The sequence below is a fragment of the Garra rufa genome, chromosome 11, assembly GCF_049309525.1.
Source record: "Garra rufa chromosome 11, GarRuf1.0, whole genome shotgun sequence".
In the NCBI taxonomy this organism is placed as follows: Eukaryota; Metazoa; Chordata; class Actinopteri; order Cypriniformes; family Cyprinidae; genus Garra; species Garra rufa.
The window spans coordinates 2,621,932-2,640,037 of NC_133371.1; the positions used below are offsets into that span (position 1 = coordinate 2,621,932).

At 36.1% G+C, this 18,106-nt stretch overlaps 1 protein-coding gene across 1 annotated transcript; it reads right to left on the bottom strand.

Annotated features, from left to right (window-relative positions):
• Window positions 1-1,912: 1,912 nt before the first annotated feature.
• LOC141345610 (2-hydroxyacyl-CoA lyase 2) lies at window positions 1,913-17,678 on the bottom strand. The gene is made up of 16 exons (XM_073850489.1): window positions 17,527-17,678; window positions 17,213-17,368; window positions 13,368-13,569; window positions 13,171-13,298; window positions 12,558-12,696; window positions 11,007-11,118; window positions 10,778-10,877; window positions 10,180-10,277; window positions 8,525-8,661; window positions 8,212-8,346; window positions 7,785-7,899; window positions 7,483-7,652; window positions 5,508-5,578; window positions 5,361-5,432; window positions 3,449-3,554; window positions 1,913-3,332 (listed from the first exon to the last, which is right to left on the bottom strand). The coding sequence occupies exons 2-16, from the start codon at window positions 17,312-17,314 to the stop codon at window positions 3,154-3,156; spliced, it is 1,866 nt and encodes a 621-aa protein (XP_073706590.1). The 5' UTR covers window positions 17,315-17,368; window positions 17,527-17,678; the 3' UTR covers window positions 1,913-3,153.
• Between the last annotated feature and the right edge of the window lie 428 nt (window positions 17,679-18,106).

Consider the following 18,106-nt stretch of genomic DNA (forward strand, 5'->3'; position numbering starts at 1 on the left):
TTATCCAAGCGGCAACCTCCCGCTCTCTCTATTGAAACCAACACGGAAGTGACTTAAACTGCAATTCATCGACTGGCCGCTAGAGACTGGCTGCAAAAGAGAGTCAATCCCATTGACTTCCCATGTTAAAATGCCCAACTTTACAGCGGAAAAAAGTATGTTTACAGCCTGGTACAAAAAGTGCTTTTGGTCAATATAGCTAGTTCTGCCCTTCATGTAAACTGTGAGGGGGATGATTTTTTTTATAACTCATCCGTTTAAGTTATATTAAGCCTTAAAGTTCAGCATAATTAAGGGCGTGGTCACTTGAGTGACAGGGGGATTGCCGCTGCTGTCACCACTGTCGTGCTAGGTGGATGTGGTTTCAGCAACCAGCTCCAACCACGTCCTGCCTTTTTGCCCATTTCTGATTATCTGGGAGTGACGCGTGGTGACGCGATTCCAAGATGGCAACGGCCGACTCCCGCCCACTATAGGCAAAAACGCTCTTTAGAAACCTACGGGTCACGTCACGGATACTGCGGCCATATTTTTTTACAGTCTATGGTTTCATCATATTTACAAAAGAAAGATACAGCTTTACGATTCTCTCCGAAAACAGCCGAGATCTTGGAGGCGCGCTGTGGGCGGAGCTAAAGATTTATGAGAACTCACGCCGATTGCCAACAAAACAGACTTTTACCATCTACAGTTCTGAATCATGACCGGGATCTTTTATAGCTGGGACCGCTTCATCTTTCAGTATTAAACGATGTGCAAATCCAGCGTCGAACTGGGCCTTGTTTATAAAACGTTCGTCAAGAAACACACTTGCAAAACTCTGTTTCTGCCCTGGAAAAATAAACCGCATCTACTGTTCACGTACATGTAACGTTGGATTCTTCGGGAAGCTGAGCAAGGTTATCTTTGCCTTACAATCAAAACCACAGTTCTTCAGAGATATTTTTCCCGAGTGAGTCCCATACAGCAGCGCAGCCGAATGAAGCGCGTTGATGAGCGCACTCTTGCTCGAGCTCTGGTCGATGTGTGTGCAGGCGCTCTCTTCCCGGGAGAAATGCCCATACAAGGAGTTCCACCCTTCAGGACGTCATGAAGAGCCTAGTCTCACGTAGCCAAACCTTCAGACTGACAGCTGAAGGTCTGGAATTCATGGCAGCTTTCATTGGCCAAGGCCCGCCCATAAGACCGTTTGATCGACATGTCAAACAACCAATCACAGTTCGTTTCGTTTAGCGTCACGTTTCGGTGCGTCGAAGTGCCCCCACAACAACAGACTGCATGCAACAAGTCAGTCATTGAAATAACCAGCATTGAAAGTTAAATAAGAGGAGGGAGAACAAGCAGTAAGTCAGTAATTTGTTCGCGAACGTCGCAAATGTGTATAACAACAATGGCATCTGCATAAGCACCTTTTAGCAAAACGCTGAGTAAATCTGACTGCGCTTTGTTTCCCGGTAGACCGAAAATAAACGCGACACTCGCGTCTTCCGGAAATCCGGTCAAATTCAACGAATCAGACGACGACTTCGACATTCCTGAAGTGTTTCCAGTTAAGTGTACCATATGCATCAGACGTTTAGCCAACGTTCCGTGGGAGTGACGTCTGAGGCTGAGACTACAAAGAGCCATGATCGAAATAAACTTTACGAAACTTGTAAGAAATTCAGCACAGAAATACTCTGTTATACATCAAAACTCGTTTTTTGAAACTTTGGAAATGTTTAGCATGAGAATCCAACTCTTTAACAGTTTAAATAATGTAACATGCATAAAGACAGCTTGTACCTTTTATACAGGTACTAGCAGATGAATGATGCCTCCTTATGTGTTAGTAGATGCAGGACAGTTTTTGAGGCTGAGTCTGACAACTAGTGGTTTATGTCTAAAGAAAAAAAAAAATTAAAAATTGTAGGACTGTTATTTATATATTTTATTACGTCAACAAATGTTGATAAATTCCGCAGCAATATCCAAATGGTCATTTTGTGGGTGATGCTAAAGTGATCAATCACAAACCGAGGAGAGGCATTATGGTATATCCAGGTCTAATAATGCAGCAAAACTACAGGAATGCATTTCCAAGTATATTAGGCTATTACTTAGGTTTAGATTGATATTTTTATATCTTGTTTCCAGCCAAAATATCTACAAATTCTTAAATCAAGAAGGATTTTCTAGACGAGTAAAAATTATTGCCTTGTTTTAAGAAAAAACAAGTCAAAATTAAATGTATTTTTGCTTGAAACAAGCCATTGGGGTAAGAAAAATAATCTTGTTTTCTGTTTGAAATAAGATTTTTTTTCTTACCCCACTGGCACATTATTTTGCTTGTTCTAAGCAAAAACTCACTTAATTTTAAATAGTTTTTTTCTGAAAACAAGACAAACATTTTTACTCATCTAGAAAATCCTTATTGATTTGAGAATTTTTAGATATTTTGGCTGGAAACAAGACAAAAAATATTTTAAGAAAATTGAGAATAGCATTTTTTGCAGTGTATTTACAGGCACTCAACTATATGAAGCTGAAAATTAAATCCTGCAAGCCTTCACACAACACAAGCAAGCCTTCTACTGCAATATTACATAAATACGGTCTTATATTCTTAATGCGTGCTTCAAAAATAATCAATAATTCAATCAATATTTATTGAACCATCACACCATTAATCTTGAAACGGTTTCTGGTTTTTATAGTATTTTACAAAATGCTGTACAGAGTGAAGGCACTGTGCTTGCTCTTTTTCAGCTCAATTAAAACTAAGTACTTTTAAAAATGTATAAGCTCACATTTCATGAAATTAAGAATTTAAATAATATATCATTATTTATTCCCTTTTTTGCTTTATGGTCATAAGAGTTTGGAGGGAAATGTACTGTCATAAAAAAAGCTTAGGATTCTAAACAAAATTTCTTTTAAACATATCATTTACTTAATTTGGTTTGGGGATGAACTATGAACAAGTTCTTAACATTAGTCACAACATAAGAGAAGAAACATCTTTGAACATCTGATATGTTGTTGCTTTGATGTCTAAAAATCAGCTAAATCCATATAACTTAGTGAACTTAGTGTGTCGTATAGTATATTTTGAGCATGACAACACAAGAAAGACTTTGGATATCTAGGCAGGATGGTGCACAGTGTTTCTCTTTAAACTGAGATTGAACCTTCCCTAAAGTTGGTCTTTCCGATCATAACGTTCAGCAGAATGGCCTTTCCCTCTCTGCACTCCTTCTGTGCCTTTTTAATGATGTCATCAAGCTGCGACTCATCTTCTCGGCCAATCAGGTAACCTTTGCCCCCGTAACCATCGGCTACAATGTGATAATCTGCAAGGAGGGAAAGGAACAGATCAGCATGTGATGTAACTCCTCACTGTAAATGATCAACACACAATATTTCCCTTTGGAAAAGAGCTTAATCATTATATTAAACATTTTTGTACCTGTAAAGGCAAGACCACAGGCTACGTTGCTCCCAAGCATAGGCACTTGTTCTCTAGAGATCTGACTCCAGCATGCATCATTTCCCACCAGAGAGATCACTGGGGTCTGAGATGACAAGGGAGTCATTATAGGTTTTCAAAAGAAAAGCAGTGTGGATGTTTTTGAAAGAATATTCCAGGTTAAATAATGCTACACTGTACATTAGTATAGCTCTTAATGGTGGTCTATGGGACAAATGTCAAAGATGCTTTTGAGAGAGCTTAACATGCATTGCACATCTCAATTTAAAGGGATAGTGCACCCAAAAATAAAATTCTGTCATCATTTACTTACTAGGAATGCACCGAATGTTCGGCAACCGAAATTATTATTATCAGCAAGGCTGCATTTATTTGTACATTAAAAAACACATTCAAGAAGGGGGTCTTAAAAACGGCTAAAGAATATTATTTTACTAATTTATTAACTTTAAGTTAAATTGTGCTTTGTTGGTAGGCTATAATGTCTGTTGAAAATGTTCAGTGTTAAGTGAATATTTTTTAATTTTTGCTTTGTAATTGTTTTTTGTTTTTTTGAAAAGCAAGACAAAACTGTAAAAAGCATATTTTGGTTATTTAGTCTATGCAATAGGGAAAAAATTGGTAAAAATGCATGGAGAAAAAAACGTATTCGATAATCGGCCTTTGGCCCAGTGTTTGATTTTGTTGGGCTTCGGCCAAGAATTTTCATTTCGGTGCATCCCTATTACCCTCAAGTCCTTCCAAACTCATTAGACTTTTGTTCATCTTAGAAACACAAGTTAAGTTATTTTTCATATTCTTTTATCATTTTTGTCCCTGCACTGAAAGTTTCAAGCTTCAAAAAATGTGTAAAGTTAATCCATATCAATGAATCAGTGTAATCAATAAGAAATTATCACTTTATATGATAAACAGATTTATTCACACAATATTTTTTTATTGTGAAATATTATTGCAATTTCTTAAATTGGTTTTCTATTTTAATATACTTTACAATATAATTTATTTCTGGTACGCAGTGCTGAAATTTCATCAGCCATTACTCCAGACTTAAGTGTCACATGCTTCCTCAGAAATCTTTTTAATAAGCTGATTTATTATCAATGTTGAAACTGTTGTGCTGCTTAATATTTTTTTGGAACCTGTGACTCTTTGACTCTTTGATGAATAAAAAATTCAAAAGAACAGCATTTATTCAAAATAGAAATCTTTTCTAACAATGTTAGGTCTTGATGTTTTATGCATTTAACCCATCCTTTCTAAAAAAAAATGTAACACTTTCTATCTTGAATAAACACTGTTCTATTTATTTTTTTAGTTATCAAAGAATCCTGAAAAAAGTATCACAGGCATATAAAATATTAGGCAGCACAACTGTTTCCAACATTGAAAATAAGTCAGCATATTAGAATGATTTCTGAAGGATCATGTGACATTGAAGACTGGAGTGATAATGCTGAATTTTCAGTTTTGCTTCACAGGAATAAATAATAAAAGTAAAAAAATTTTTTTTAAGTATATTAAAATAGAAAACTGTTATTTTAAATTGCAATAATATTTCACATGATTATTTTTTTCTGTATTTTTGATCAAATAGATGCAGCCTTGATGAGCATAAGAAACCTCTTTAAAAAAATTCTTACTATTTGAAGCATCAAATTTCAGTGGACTTTCAGTGGATGGATAGAAATGCCATTTGTATTTTGAAGATGAATAAAAGTCTTATAGGTTTGAAATGGCATGAAAGTAACTGATGACAGAATTTAATTTTGGGAGAACTAGAAGAGGTTGGCATTTTTACAAGACACACTTTTTAATACATTCTGAACTTGATGCTGTAAAAATTACAATCAGTGTTGTAAGGGCTTGTTACAGATGTTATGGCTGCTACCTTGTGGCGTGTAAAGGTATCATATTCAGCAACGCTATATCCGAGGGAACCATCACCGTAAACGATCCATACCTGTCAACAAGATATTGGCTATGTTTACATTTGACTAAAATGGAGAAAGAAAAAAACTTGACTTAAAAATCTTACCTCAGACTCTGGTCGACAAAGCTTCGCACCCAGAGCAAACCCTCCTCCAACGCCCAGAGTCCCAAAGGCACCTGGTGCAAAGAGAAACCAAAACACTATGAGTGGATTTGTCAGAGCTGGAGGTTATTATGGAATTAGATTTGTGCCAAATCTGAATGCGACCTTTTAAAAAAAAATGAACAAAAATATAACAACACTCTGATCGAAATGATAGATTATGAATCTGCTGCCACCAAATTACTGAGATCTGGATGCAGTTCTCAGTGCTTTGTTTAAGCAATAAGGTACGAGAGGCCGTGCTGTATCGTGAATAAATCACGGCTGAAGGGCGTTGTTAGGCCACGACGCAAAGCGGAGTGCCTGCAACCCCTTCAGCTGTGATTTATTCACGATACAGCACGGCCTCAAGTACCTTATTGCTTTTATAAAACGGTTACCACACAATAAAAATATTAATATAAAAAATATATGTTAATTTATATATATAGTAGGTTGTACGTTTTCATAAAGTAAAATCATTAACTGCCTTCCGCTGTAAAAAGTAGTCCCTAACTGCTAAAGCTTTGTTTACGTTGCTAAGGGTGGTTGCTAAGGAGGTTCAATGATACACAAAACCGTTGAGTGAAGCGGTCATAGCAGTGCCGTATCATGAATACGACACAGCTGCTGACCAATCAGAATTGAGGAATGGAACTAACCGTTTTATAAAGTGGAAATAATATTTAGCGTGTATATTTTATACTAGTTTGTTTGTTAAGAATTAACATTCAATTTTAATATATTTTTTTTAATGAATTTGTAATATCTCTATATAACAATTGTATATTAGTCGTACGTGAAAGTACACTATCCAAACTTAAATTGTTATAATTCATGAACAAATACATTTCCTTGGTAATGCAGTGTCAGATTTTAAAATGGGTTTCAAAGGATGAATTTTGAGGTTTTAAGCTTTCAATTGATATTTAATTTATGATGATTTCTAAAACATGATAAAAAAAAAAAAAAGGCAACGAAAAATCTTTTGGTGACAAATGTCAGAACACCTATTATGATGTCGATTTTTGAGGTGCACTCTTGTCATAAATGAATCTATTACTGTTCCTCCATGATTTTCAGCAAAAAAACAGTAAAATATCTAGATCCTTTCCAACGATATATAGTTTTTCATGATTAGGATTTAATTGTAATATAGTGAAATAAACTTAGGCGTCCCTCAGACGCAACAGGTGACAGTTAAAAGGTTAATATTTAATTTGGTAGTCTTTGGTAGTTTTTTCAAAGCGTCATAATCATCATCTTCTTTCTCAGCTGGACACTCAAGGCATTTACCCTGAGGTAAATTAATGTAACCAAGATATCAATAAAAGTTGTATTCCAGTACAGAATGGGAAAAAAATTACAATTTATATACTTTTTAACCTCAAATGCTCATATTGTCTAGCTCTGGGTGTACTCTGTGTAGAGATTAAAAAGTATAGAAATTGTAAATGTTTCTAGAAAATAACCGATCGTTTTGCTAGATAAGACTCTTCTTCCTTGGCTGGGATCATTTAGAGCCCTTTGAAGCTGCATTTAAACTGTATTTTGGAAGTTCAAACTCGGGGCCACCATAGAAGTCCATTATATGGAGAGAACATGAACATCTTGGATGACAAGGGGGTGAGTACATTATCCTTAAATTTTTGTTCTGAAAGTGAACTACTCCTTTATGTTCACCCTTTTTTCTTTTATTTTAATGTTACTTGTATATTTTTGTTTTAAATGGAAGCTTACATGTGCTCTTATGCAAATTCAAAAAAAGCTTGAAACATCTTATGTTGTGAGCACTTGAACAACTTGCATATGTATCTACAGATTCAGACATAATAGAAGGTAATCTTATAGAATCAGATTTTTTTGCAGATTCTTTTAAAGTTGGTCAAATGCTCACAGTCTGACCAAAGACAATAACTGTGACCGCTATGCTTCTAACCTGGATCCAGCCAGCGGAGCGGCCCACGCGGTCTCATGATATATGCAGCGCTGCCAACAAAATCACCCCCATCAGCCACTATGATGCTGTCCTCAGCCAAGAGCTCCTCCGCACGATGCAAAACACTCAGAGGATTCAAATGCCTCTCTGTCTTCTCATCCGCTTTTGCTCTGAGGGCAAAAACTGGCATTATGAGAAACCATACTGGTAGATAACATCCATTCTAATTAACAGGTGAGAATATTGCCAATTGTTTGGTTGTCCACATGTGGCCTTTCCAGAGACAGCTGAATTAAGATCACCTGTTAGCTTTCTCTTTGATAGCATCTCCCTCTTTCAGGCTCCTAGGCCATTCCTCTGGACATCTGTGTCCCTTTAGGGCTTTTGAGAGACGCAGGAGGAAAGAACCAGCATCGCCTGAATACGTCGAGAAAGGAAACCTTGTTACATAACATTGTTACATACTGTACATAACATGCCTTTTTATAATCTTTGCTTAGGTGTTAAAAGGTCACAGCTGTAAATGTATTCTAGCAGTCTCCAAAAATAAAACGAAGAACTTAGTATAATAATGTTTTGCCAAATCTAATTGTAAAAATTGTAATTAAAAAAAAAAAAAAATTATCATCTGATGTCATAGTGATTAATATATAGAGTAAGTAAACTGTACCATAAATTTAAATTACAAGTATATATTTTGTAAAAGTAAAATGTACAGTAGTTGTTCACCTTGAATGGCCACTGTTGGCTTCCAGAACATGTCTGAGTTCTTCAGTAGCTGACATTTGTCTCTGTTGACTGCAATGATTTTGCTCCGTCTGTTCAGCACTCTTCCGTAACTCAGTCTGAAATCACACACCGTGCCTATGCACCAAAACACATTTAGAAACAAGAATAGACTATCCAAAACCCACATTCCCACTTCTTACAAATTTACTTTTTTCAAGCCATTGAATTTTGCCAACATTTCCAGACTTTCCAAACATACAGAGTTTTTGAATGGACATATTCCAACTGTTCAGTAGGTGGCGATGTTTCCTACCTGCCAGCAGCACGAGGTCAGCATCTTTTAGGGCATCTCTCCGGTTTTGTCTAATGTGTAGTGGACTGTTTTTTCCCAGCATCCCTCGAGACATTCCACCCAGGAAGCAGGGAATACCTAAAGATTCTAAGGCATTTCTGTGACAGAAGCATAGAAAAAAAAGTCTCACTAAAAATCAGACTAAAAATTTACCTCAAGAATTAGTTACATCATGTAATTCACTGGTTGTGGCTGTTTTGGACTTAGAAACCAAATTTTCGATCAATGCAATCTATACAGTACCAAAAGTCAAGTCAAAAGTCAAGTCTGGACACACTGATTTTACGTTTATTAAGATCTTAGAAATCATTTTGGTCTAAAAGTTTATGCAGAAAAATATAAAATGTCATTTTGTTAATATATTTACACAGCTGTGCCTGGGCATTAACAAAATCAACAAATAAACGCTGCAACGCCACCATACATAACCTTCTCCAATACTGTTTTACAGCATCCCAGGATGCATTTCATGAATCAAGACAAGGACCATGACACCAAAGACAAACTATAAGAAGGCATTGATTTGTTTTGCATTTTTGTTCACTGCATAATTCTTATACTTCATGTGCCTTCTCATACTTTTTGTCTTTGAGCAGGTATGTCCACATTTTTGAATGTATGCATTTTGATGTTTGAATTCATGTAATATGTCAGTATTAGGGTACGACGGGGTAAAAAGGCGCCTTTGATATTATTTTCCTCCAAACCACTAAATGGCAGAAAAACATGTTGTGGCACTTTCCAAAACATCCGCATGAGATTTTGGCTGATGCTTGACGCGATCACGGGCAGCAGCGCAAAAGTCGATTCTGTGCTGACTTGGTCTAATATTTGATGATTTAAAAAACGTTGTAGATTTAAGTAGCAAATGAGAATCGCAAAAATTCTTGAATATATCTTGAGACAAAGGTCTTCTTAATGATTTTCAATTTTGTTTAAGATAATTAAAGCAACAACGAAAGAATATGTAAAAGTATGGTATTTGGGTAAAAAGCACCCCTGCTGTTGGGGCTAAAAGGCCCAATAATCATGATAACTAATAGAAGGGTGACTTTTCTAATTGCTGACATGGTATTGTTAAGATTCAGATGGTAAATATCATGTATTATGTTGGGTGCCCATGTTAAAGACAGACACAACGTTTAGAATGAAACCCTCATATTTCAAAACATGCTATTTATCATATCATTTAATAAAATCTAATTTGTTGTTACTACTGTCAATCTATATTCAATTACTATGGGATCTCCTTCAATGCTTTCAGAATCTTTACATTTTAAAATAATTGTGTTTCTGTATTTTATAATATATGTTTTATTTTAGCGCATTTTAATCAGTGTATTTATTAAACAAAAATAAGCAGAAAATAGTACAAACTTTGCTAAAGTGATTGTTTTGAACAAGTATTAACTCTGACATTATATATATATATATATATATAAAAAAAAAATTTTTAGGGTGGGCAATTAGGCACATTGTACACTACTTATTTAATTTACAGGTGTTGGTAGTGGGTAAACCTGGACTGGTGACCCAAAGGTCAGATGTTCATAGATCTGAAAATGCGACCCCTCAACTCTTCATTGAACATCTGAATAAATGGCTACTCAATTTACCTGACATCATCTGCTGGCGTAGGGGGTAAAGTCGCCTGACTGCCTAACAGTATGACAGGTTTCTTGGCTCTGCTCACCAATTCCACACACCTTTGGACCTGGGAAGAGTAAAGGGTTAAAAGCGACCCAAGTGCAATGTAATCTTATCTTCTGTACTTGGGGTAAAAGTCCACATTTCAACACTTCTCGTTTCATAAAAGGTTTAGACTAGTCTTGTGTAGTCATCTATTTATTTTCTTTTATTTTCATCAAAATTGGTTATATTTCTTTTTTCATTCAGTTACATTCAATCGTCGATTAGTTGAATCCAAGAAAGGAAGACTGATTACCTCTTGGCTAACTGCTAGTTGGTTAGACTAGTTCTTAAGACACTGTCTTCACATAGAGGCTAAGTTTATGCAACTGGCCCCTTGTGTAATTTATGTAATGTGTTATATATATGTATATGTGTGTGTGTGTGTGTGTGTGTGTGTGTGTGTGTGTGTGTGTGTGTGTGTGTGTGTGTGTGTGTGTGTGTGTGTGTGTGTGTGTGTGTGTGTGTGTGTGTGTGTGTGTGTGTGTGTGATGATGAAAGAATCATTAATCTTGTAAGTTTCACCTCATCATCTGTGGCGTGTGGGATGTGAACAGGAAGTGGGGACAGATCACGTGTCTCCCAAGCTCCAGCAAACAAGTGTGATAAATGATTTCGGAGGTACCTATAGGATAACAAGAACAAAAATCGTTTCAGTCATGCTAAAGAAATTTATTAAAAAACATTTTTTGGCATTTAATAATAAGATCATGTGCAGGAATAACAGCATGTGAATAGTGAAAAATGTTTATACCATGCAATGAATTTCCCCATCAGGCCTTTGGGAGTGTTTTTAGGGGCAAACTCTTTCTCCACCACATGGTAAGGGTATAGTGTGTCTATGGGAAACTCTATAAACACTGGGCCTGTGATAAAAAAAAATACTGTAGAATTATACTCACAGAACTACATTATGCTCATTTACAAATAATCATATGACTCAAAACAATATATATATATGTGACCATGGACCACAAAACCAGTCATAAGCTTTCTATTGATATATTGTTTGTTAAAATAGGACAATGTTTGTCTGAGATACAACTATTTGAAAACCTGGAATCTGAGGGTGCAAAAAAATCTAAATATTGAGAAAATCGCCTTAAAAGTTGTCCAAATGAAGTTCTTAGCAATGCATATTACTAATCAAAAATCAAGTTTTTATATATTTATGGTAGAAAAATTACTAAATATCTTCATGGAACATGATCTTTACTTAATATGCTAATGATTTTTGGCATAAAAGAAAAATCGATAATTTTGACCCATACAATGTATTTTTGGCTATTGCTACAAATATACCCGTGCTACTTAAGACAGATTTTGTGGTCCAGGGTCACATACACATATATATCTCATTTCTGCAGTAGTGACACATGAAAACTCTGGATTGGTGAAAAAGGTGATGGTTATCTAATTATTAATAATTATTTGCATTATTAACATAGTTTGTCTAATAAAACAAATGATATTCATTAATACTCATTCATCTTTAAAAAAAGGCACACAGTTGAGGTCAAAAGTTTACATACACCTTGCAGAAATGGTTCAAATGCTCACTGATGCTCCAGAAGGAAAGACAAAATCAGTTAAATTGACCCTGATCTTCAAATTCAAAAAAATTTCAACCCCTTTTTTGCTCTTAATGCATTATTTTTCCTTCTAAAGCTGCAGTGAGCGTTTGAACCTTCTGTAATAGTTGCGTATGAGTCCCTCAGTTGTCCTCAGAGTGAAAAGATGGATCTCAAAATAACACAGTCACTGTTGGAAAGGGTTTAAATACACAAAAATGCTAAAACAAAAAAGAATTTGTGGGACCTGAAGGATTTTTCTGAAGAACAGCGGGCAGTTTAACTGTTTAGCCAAACAAGGGACTCCTGAACAACTATTACTAAACAAAAAACAGCTGTGGATCATTCAGGTAACAACAAACTATTAAGAATCAAGTGTATGTAAACTTTTGAACAGGGTCGTTTTTATAAATTCAACTGTTATATTCTCTTGTGGACTATATGTGAACATCTTTTATTATATGTAAAATATGTCTCATTCAGGTCAGTACTAAATAGAAAATAACGTGTATTGTATGATCCCTTTTATTTTGCAGATTTTGCAAGGTGTATGTAACTTTTGACTTCAACTGTATTCTAATGTTTATAGCAAGATCCTAAACTATGAAAGACAAAAAAAGGACACACAGAAATCACAAAATTCCTCAGGTGTGCACAAATCATGTGTTAGAATGCCGAATTTAACAGAAAAGCTAAAAGTTTGCTGGTACGAGTGCACTTCAGGGCAGCTGTACCTGGTGTGCCAGACTGTGCGATGGCCAAGGCTTTCCTGACAGTGGGAACAATTTCTCTCACAGTCCTCACTGATGCACAGAACTTACAGAGAGGCTTGAAGAGGGACATTTGGTCAATATCCTGCAATGCACCTCTACCCTGCAAACAAACCGTCAAACAGACTATTAATGACAAATAACTACAGAGTATGATGCAGGTGACCCCCAACAATTATTTCACTGACATTCAACTGATTAAAAGCGTATTCACACCAAGAATAACTGTAACAATAAATATGTAATAATCATTATAATCATAATTTTCACTGTCAGTGACTTTCGGGTGCTTCCATACAATGGAAGTCACATCTGTTAGTTACCAAAGAGTTACCATTCAAGTTCAGAGTTACTTTACTGGGTAAATTATTTTTTGAACGATTTTTTAAATTGTTGCTATCATAGTTCAAGGCTGGTTCCCTAATAATCCCTCCTGAGATAAAGTCCAGTGTTTACACAAGACACAGATAGAAGTATGAAGAACAGATACGGCAGTTATTGAGGTATAAACCAACCAGAGCAGAGTGCAAATATGCAGGTGACATGCGCACGAAGTGCACGTGACTCATAGTCTGACCTGTAGGAGAGTAGCAGCAGCACCGCCAATCAGAAGCAGCGGCGATTCGGCCATCTGTGCGTTCTTCACCGCAGTCACTGTATTGGTCAGTCCTGGCCCCGCTGTCACCGCAGCCACACCGACTGAACCTACATCAGCAAAACATGATTATCAGCTTCTACTGAATTTTCAACTTTCTGATATTAATTCAGTCTTACCTGAAAGTCTTGCTACGGCATCAGCAGCAAACACAGCTGTAGCCTCGTGGCGTGTGTCGACAATGCGGATGCCCAGTTTTTCACAGGCCACCAGGATGGGTGAAATATGTCCTCCCACCAACGTAAAGACGAATTTGACCCCATGAGCTCGCAAAACCTCCGCCACGCTCTCTCCTCCATGTCGAGGGCTCTGTCTTTCTGTCTGAGAATGATCAACATATTAACACGTATTAACAGATCTTTTAATTCTTATTGTGATGTACACAAAGTTATAAATCAAACAAAGATTATTGGAGTATGTTTTACAAAAAAAAATAAAAAAATACAATTGCAGTCATTCATTTAATGCAATTTGTCACTTGCTTAATTTTTTGGTAAATATTTGTGAAATTTACTACCAGTTTCTGAGTAAAGATTTTATATGCATTAAAGCTGTCAGTCGATTAAAATTTGTAACGTAATTACGAGGTGCCCATTAATTAATCTAATTGATCTAATTAATCGCAAAATAAATCTGACTACCCACAAAAGATTATTTAAAGGTCCACTGAAGTGCCTTGAAACACGCAGCGTAATTCTATGTGGTGACGTACTTTTAACTGAAACAAAAACATATCGCCCAGCTCCGCCCACTAATTTTGAACAGCCAATAGCGTTCCACTTATATCTGCTCGGGCCAGAGCCGTTGAGCTCGGTAAAGCCGCATTTGTAAGCTTATGACAGCCACAGACTAATAAATCACCCCACAGATTCAATATGAAACTCTTGCTAAAACAAAATAGTGATCATAATCATGCTGAGGCTGTGTAGTTTAATACATATGAGCGCATTTGATCTGCTCCGGGTTATTGCGTCTCTGTGTAGGGGGCGGGACACTACGGACTCTAGAGAGCATTTGATTGGACAGAACGTTTGATGAAAAACTGAAGTGCACGGTGATATCATCAAAATCCTTGATTCATTTTGGCGGAAGTGACGAGACTGTAAGTTTTGAATGCCTATATCTTGTAAACGCGAATTTTGTCTTTGTTTTGAAGCACACTAGCTTATAGATAACCTTAAGGCTGATATATTCATACTAAAAGCCGAAAAACTTTAATTTTGATTTCAGGGGGACTTTAAAGCTATTTTTGTGTTAAATGAGAAAGTATCAAGTAGACATTACAAACTGTAGATGTCTGCTGATGTTTGATAATACAAAAATCGTAAAGGCATGTTGCCTTTACCATGAGGGCACAATAAAAAAATAATAATAATGATAATTGTTCATTGTAGCAAAACAGTTTGGAGTGGACAGAAAATGTTTTTGGGAGTGAGTGAAGGCCAAGATCAGAGTTGATCATCAGGGACGGGAGATCTTCCTCAGTTCAGCGATAGAAAGCAGGATGTCAGAGTATCCTCAAGTAAAGTGTAAACAAGAACTAGATTATGTTATATAAGCTAAGTTCAAAATGAAAGATGGAAATATGTGAGGTGAGGTGATCTAAACGTGTCTTTGTAGAGTCCTTACAGGTTCTGTGTGGCTGGGGTTAAACATTATTAGTACAGGAGTTAAGCGCTAGCAAACATTAGTAAAAGAATTTTTAAAACACTTCCGTTTCACCAAATTAATATATATTAATGTTTTACTTCTTTAAAATCAATAATTTCTTGAACGAATCATGAATAAACCATAATGTGGGCTTATTTGGAACACATGTGGGCTTAAATGGTGCCAAAGTACAAATTAAGCCCATGCCAGACTTTTGACTTTATTCATAAAATATCTTACATTTATATTTTAAAGTGTACATCAACTAATTAATACCTTTTCAAATGAGAGATGCGTCTTGCATTTTTACAACTGATTTTATAAACCATGTCAGTATATATGAAAAACAGAACTTGTGGTGGGCTTAATGGGTACACTTACCCTATGCATGCATTTGTAAAATAGATGCATGCATTGAAAAAATAGGTAAATTTTCATTTAATGCTGATTAATGCAGCATCTGTCAGATCATTCTTAAAGGTTTAGCTCACTCAAAAATGAAAATTGCTCTATTATTTACACACCTTCCAGGCATCCTAGGCCTTCTTTCAGACGAATGTAATTGGGGTTATATTAAGAAATTATCCTGACACTTTCAAGCTTTATAATGGCATGGGCAGGTGTTTCTCTCCATCAGTCCAAAACAAGTCCAATAAAGTCCATCCATACATATTAAAAGTGTCATCATTTTCGTCAACAACATTTTTTAACGAAAATAAGACGACAACGAAAAAAAAAAAACTATGCCGTAAATCAATTGACATTTTTGTCAACTAATAAAAACGGGATTAAAATGTTTGGGAGGGAAGATTTAGTAAGAGATTCATTCAGAACTAATCTGCTGCATGAGTAGGAGGTTAGAAACGTACATTTGAACTGTATCATAGCCTATTGTTCTATTCTGTGGGACACAGGCTGGCATACATTTGCTGCACGTCTCATAAAACTTGTCAATATCTGGGAGTAAGATCACTCATTGCTCTTAACTGAGTCACTTTAGTAGCCCAAACAAAGATTATTCAAAATGTTAATTGAAAAGAAGACCATGTTCTTGTTTCTTTATGAGAAGTGTTTTTTATTTCATTTTAATATAAAGGCATGTTGCATGTCACAGCAGTTAGATCTGTGTCTATCATGATAAAACCTTAATTTGAAACCTATAAAATGAGTTTGGTAATTTTAGAGAAATGCTCAATAAATGCATTACACTGTAACTAAACCCATTCGATTTTAGCCTTATTTAAAATCTTATGATATTAAGTCGACTAAAACTAAAAACAATTCAGATGACTAAAATTTGGTGTCAAAATTAACACTAGTGTGAGGCACCTTTTATTATGGATGGATGCACTTTATTGGACTTGTTTTGGACCGATGAAGAGAAATACCCATCTATGCCATTATAAAGCTTGGAAATGCCAAGATAACTTTTAACTTAACTCTGATTGCATTCGTCTGAAAGCAGGAGGTCATATACACCTGAGATGCCTGGAGGGTGAACTAACCCTTTAATGCATCAGTGATATTTTTTAAAAACTATGAATAGTTAGTAGCATCAGACTAATTCGATTTTTTAATCCAACTCAGTGACTCAATCCACTCGCAGAAGTTAGAAGCTCACTGGAGCTGTAGGTTATCAGTGAGCAAAAAAATGTATTTCAGTCTACTCTCACACATCTCGCTTTCATTTGACTTCAGAAACTGTCAAATAAAAATATATGCACATAAAAAAATGAAAGGCAGTTGAAACTTGCTGTGTTTCTGCAACCTAAAGCCAAAAAAACTAGTCAGACACTTATTACAGGTTTTACTTGTTTTACTTGTACTTAATCCCTACAAACCAATCCAATATGCTGTTATATGCATTTCTGGCAATGCAATACAAATGCTGAATAGGTACCAAATAGTTAGGTTGGAGTCTGGCCAGATGAAAGCATGCCTGGTATTAGAGTTTCACAACAGTTTCAGCTTACAGTTATTGTATAGTTATTAAACATGGCATGACTGCTTCAAAGTAGTTAAAGAAGGCAATTTGTATGAAAACTAGGTGAAGGTGTCAAACTGTGTTGTGAAACAGACAGATAGACAGACAGACAGACAGACAGACAGACAGACAGACAGACAGACAGACAGACAGACAGACAGACAGACAGACAGACAGACAGACAGACAGACAGACAGATAGACAGACAGACAGACAGACAGACAGACAGACAGACAGACAGATAGATAGATAGATAGATAGATAGATAGATAGATAACTTTGAGAAAAGTTAATATGTTATAAATACAGTTTTGTTGCAGTGTTTCATACCTTATGAAATAGCTGGTAAAGTAAGCCCAGTTTATAAGATGCAAAGATCACACCCCCAAGGGCAGCACCTAGAGAGCAGCCCAAAACCACAGAAATGTCCATCACTAGGTTGGGTTGGTGGTTTGCAACCTTTTGTCCACCTGTCCTGCTAGAAACCTGTCCAGCAAAAGCAGGGAAACAAAAAAATAAGCAAGCAACTTACACCGACGTGGAGTTCAAAGTTGACTTGTTGACAAATGGCGGTCATTGCTGCATTTAACATGCTGTCATTTCTGATATTGTTATGGCCTGGATAAGGTCAGACAACACTGTACCTGCCAGCTCTTCCTCCCCTGCTGCAGTTGCTGCTGAGGCCGACGAATGCACTCCTATTGACGGCGTCAGTGACACAAACAAAAAGCACTGAATGGACCGAGTGAGAGAGTGTTACGCAATATGCGGAACATCTACTCCGGTATTTGAGTAATTGTCTGGTCTTGTACACTCAGCGCTCTCAGTTGATTCACTTTGTGAATAGCAGGCTGCGCCGTAACGTGATTGACAGCGCAGCCATCCAATCAGAGGCTGGAACGTATCTCTGTTAGGCGAGAAACCCACCACCAGGAAACTCATGGCTAGTGTCAATAATTAGTAATTTGAAGAAAAGAAAACATAATAATAACTGGTTATTTGTTTATTTAAAAGTGTTTTGTTTAAAAAAGCCTTTATTTTATTTATTAAAATTGAACTCAATCGATGTTGGTGACTCCGTATGACACAGAAATGACCTTTACTTTAGTGACAAATGCAGTAATATGTGGCAAGCCGTTTTAGCCTAAAATATACTAAGCATTACTCGTCGTAAATGCATTTTTACAAGTAACAATTTAATTAGAGAGCTCTATAATACAATTT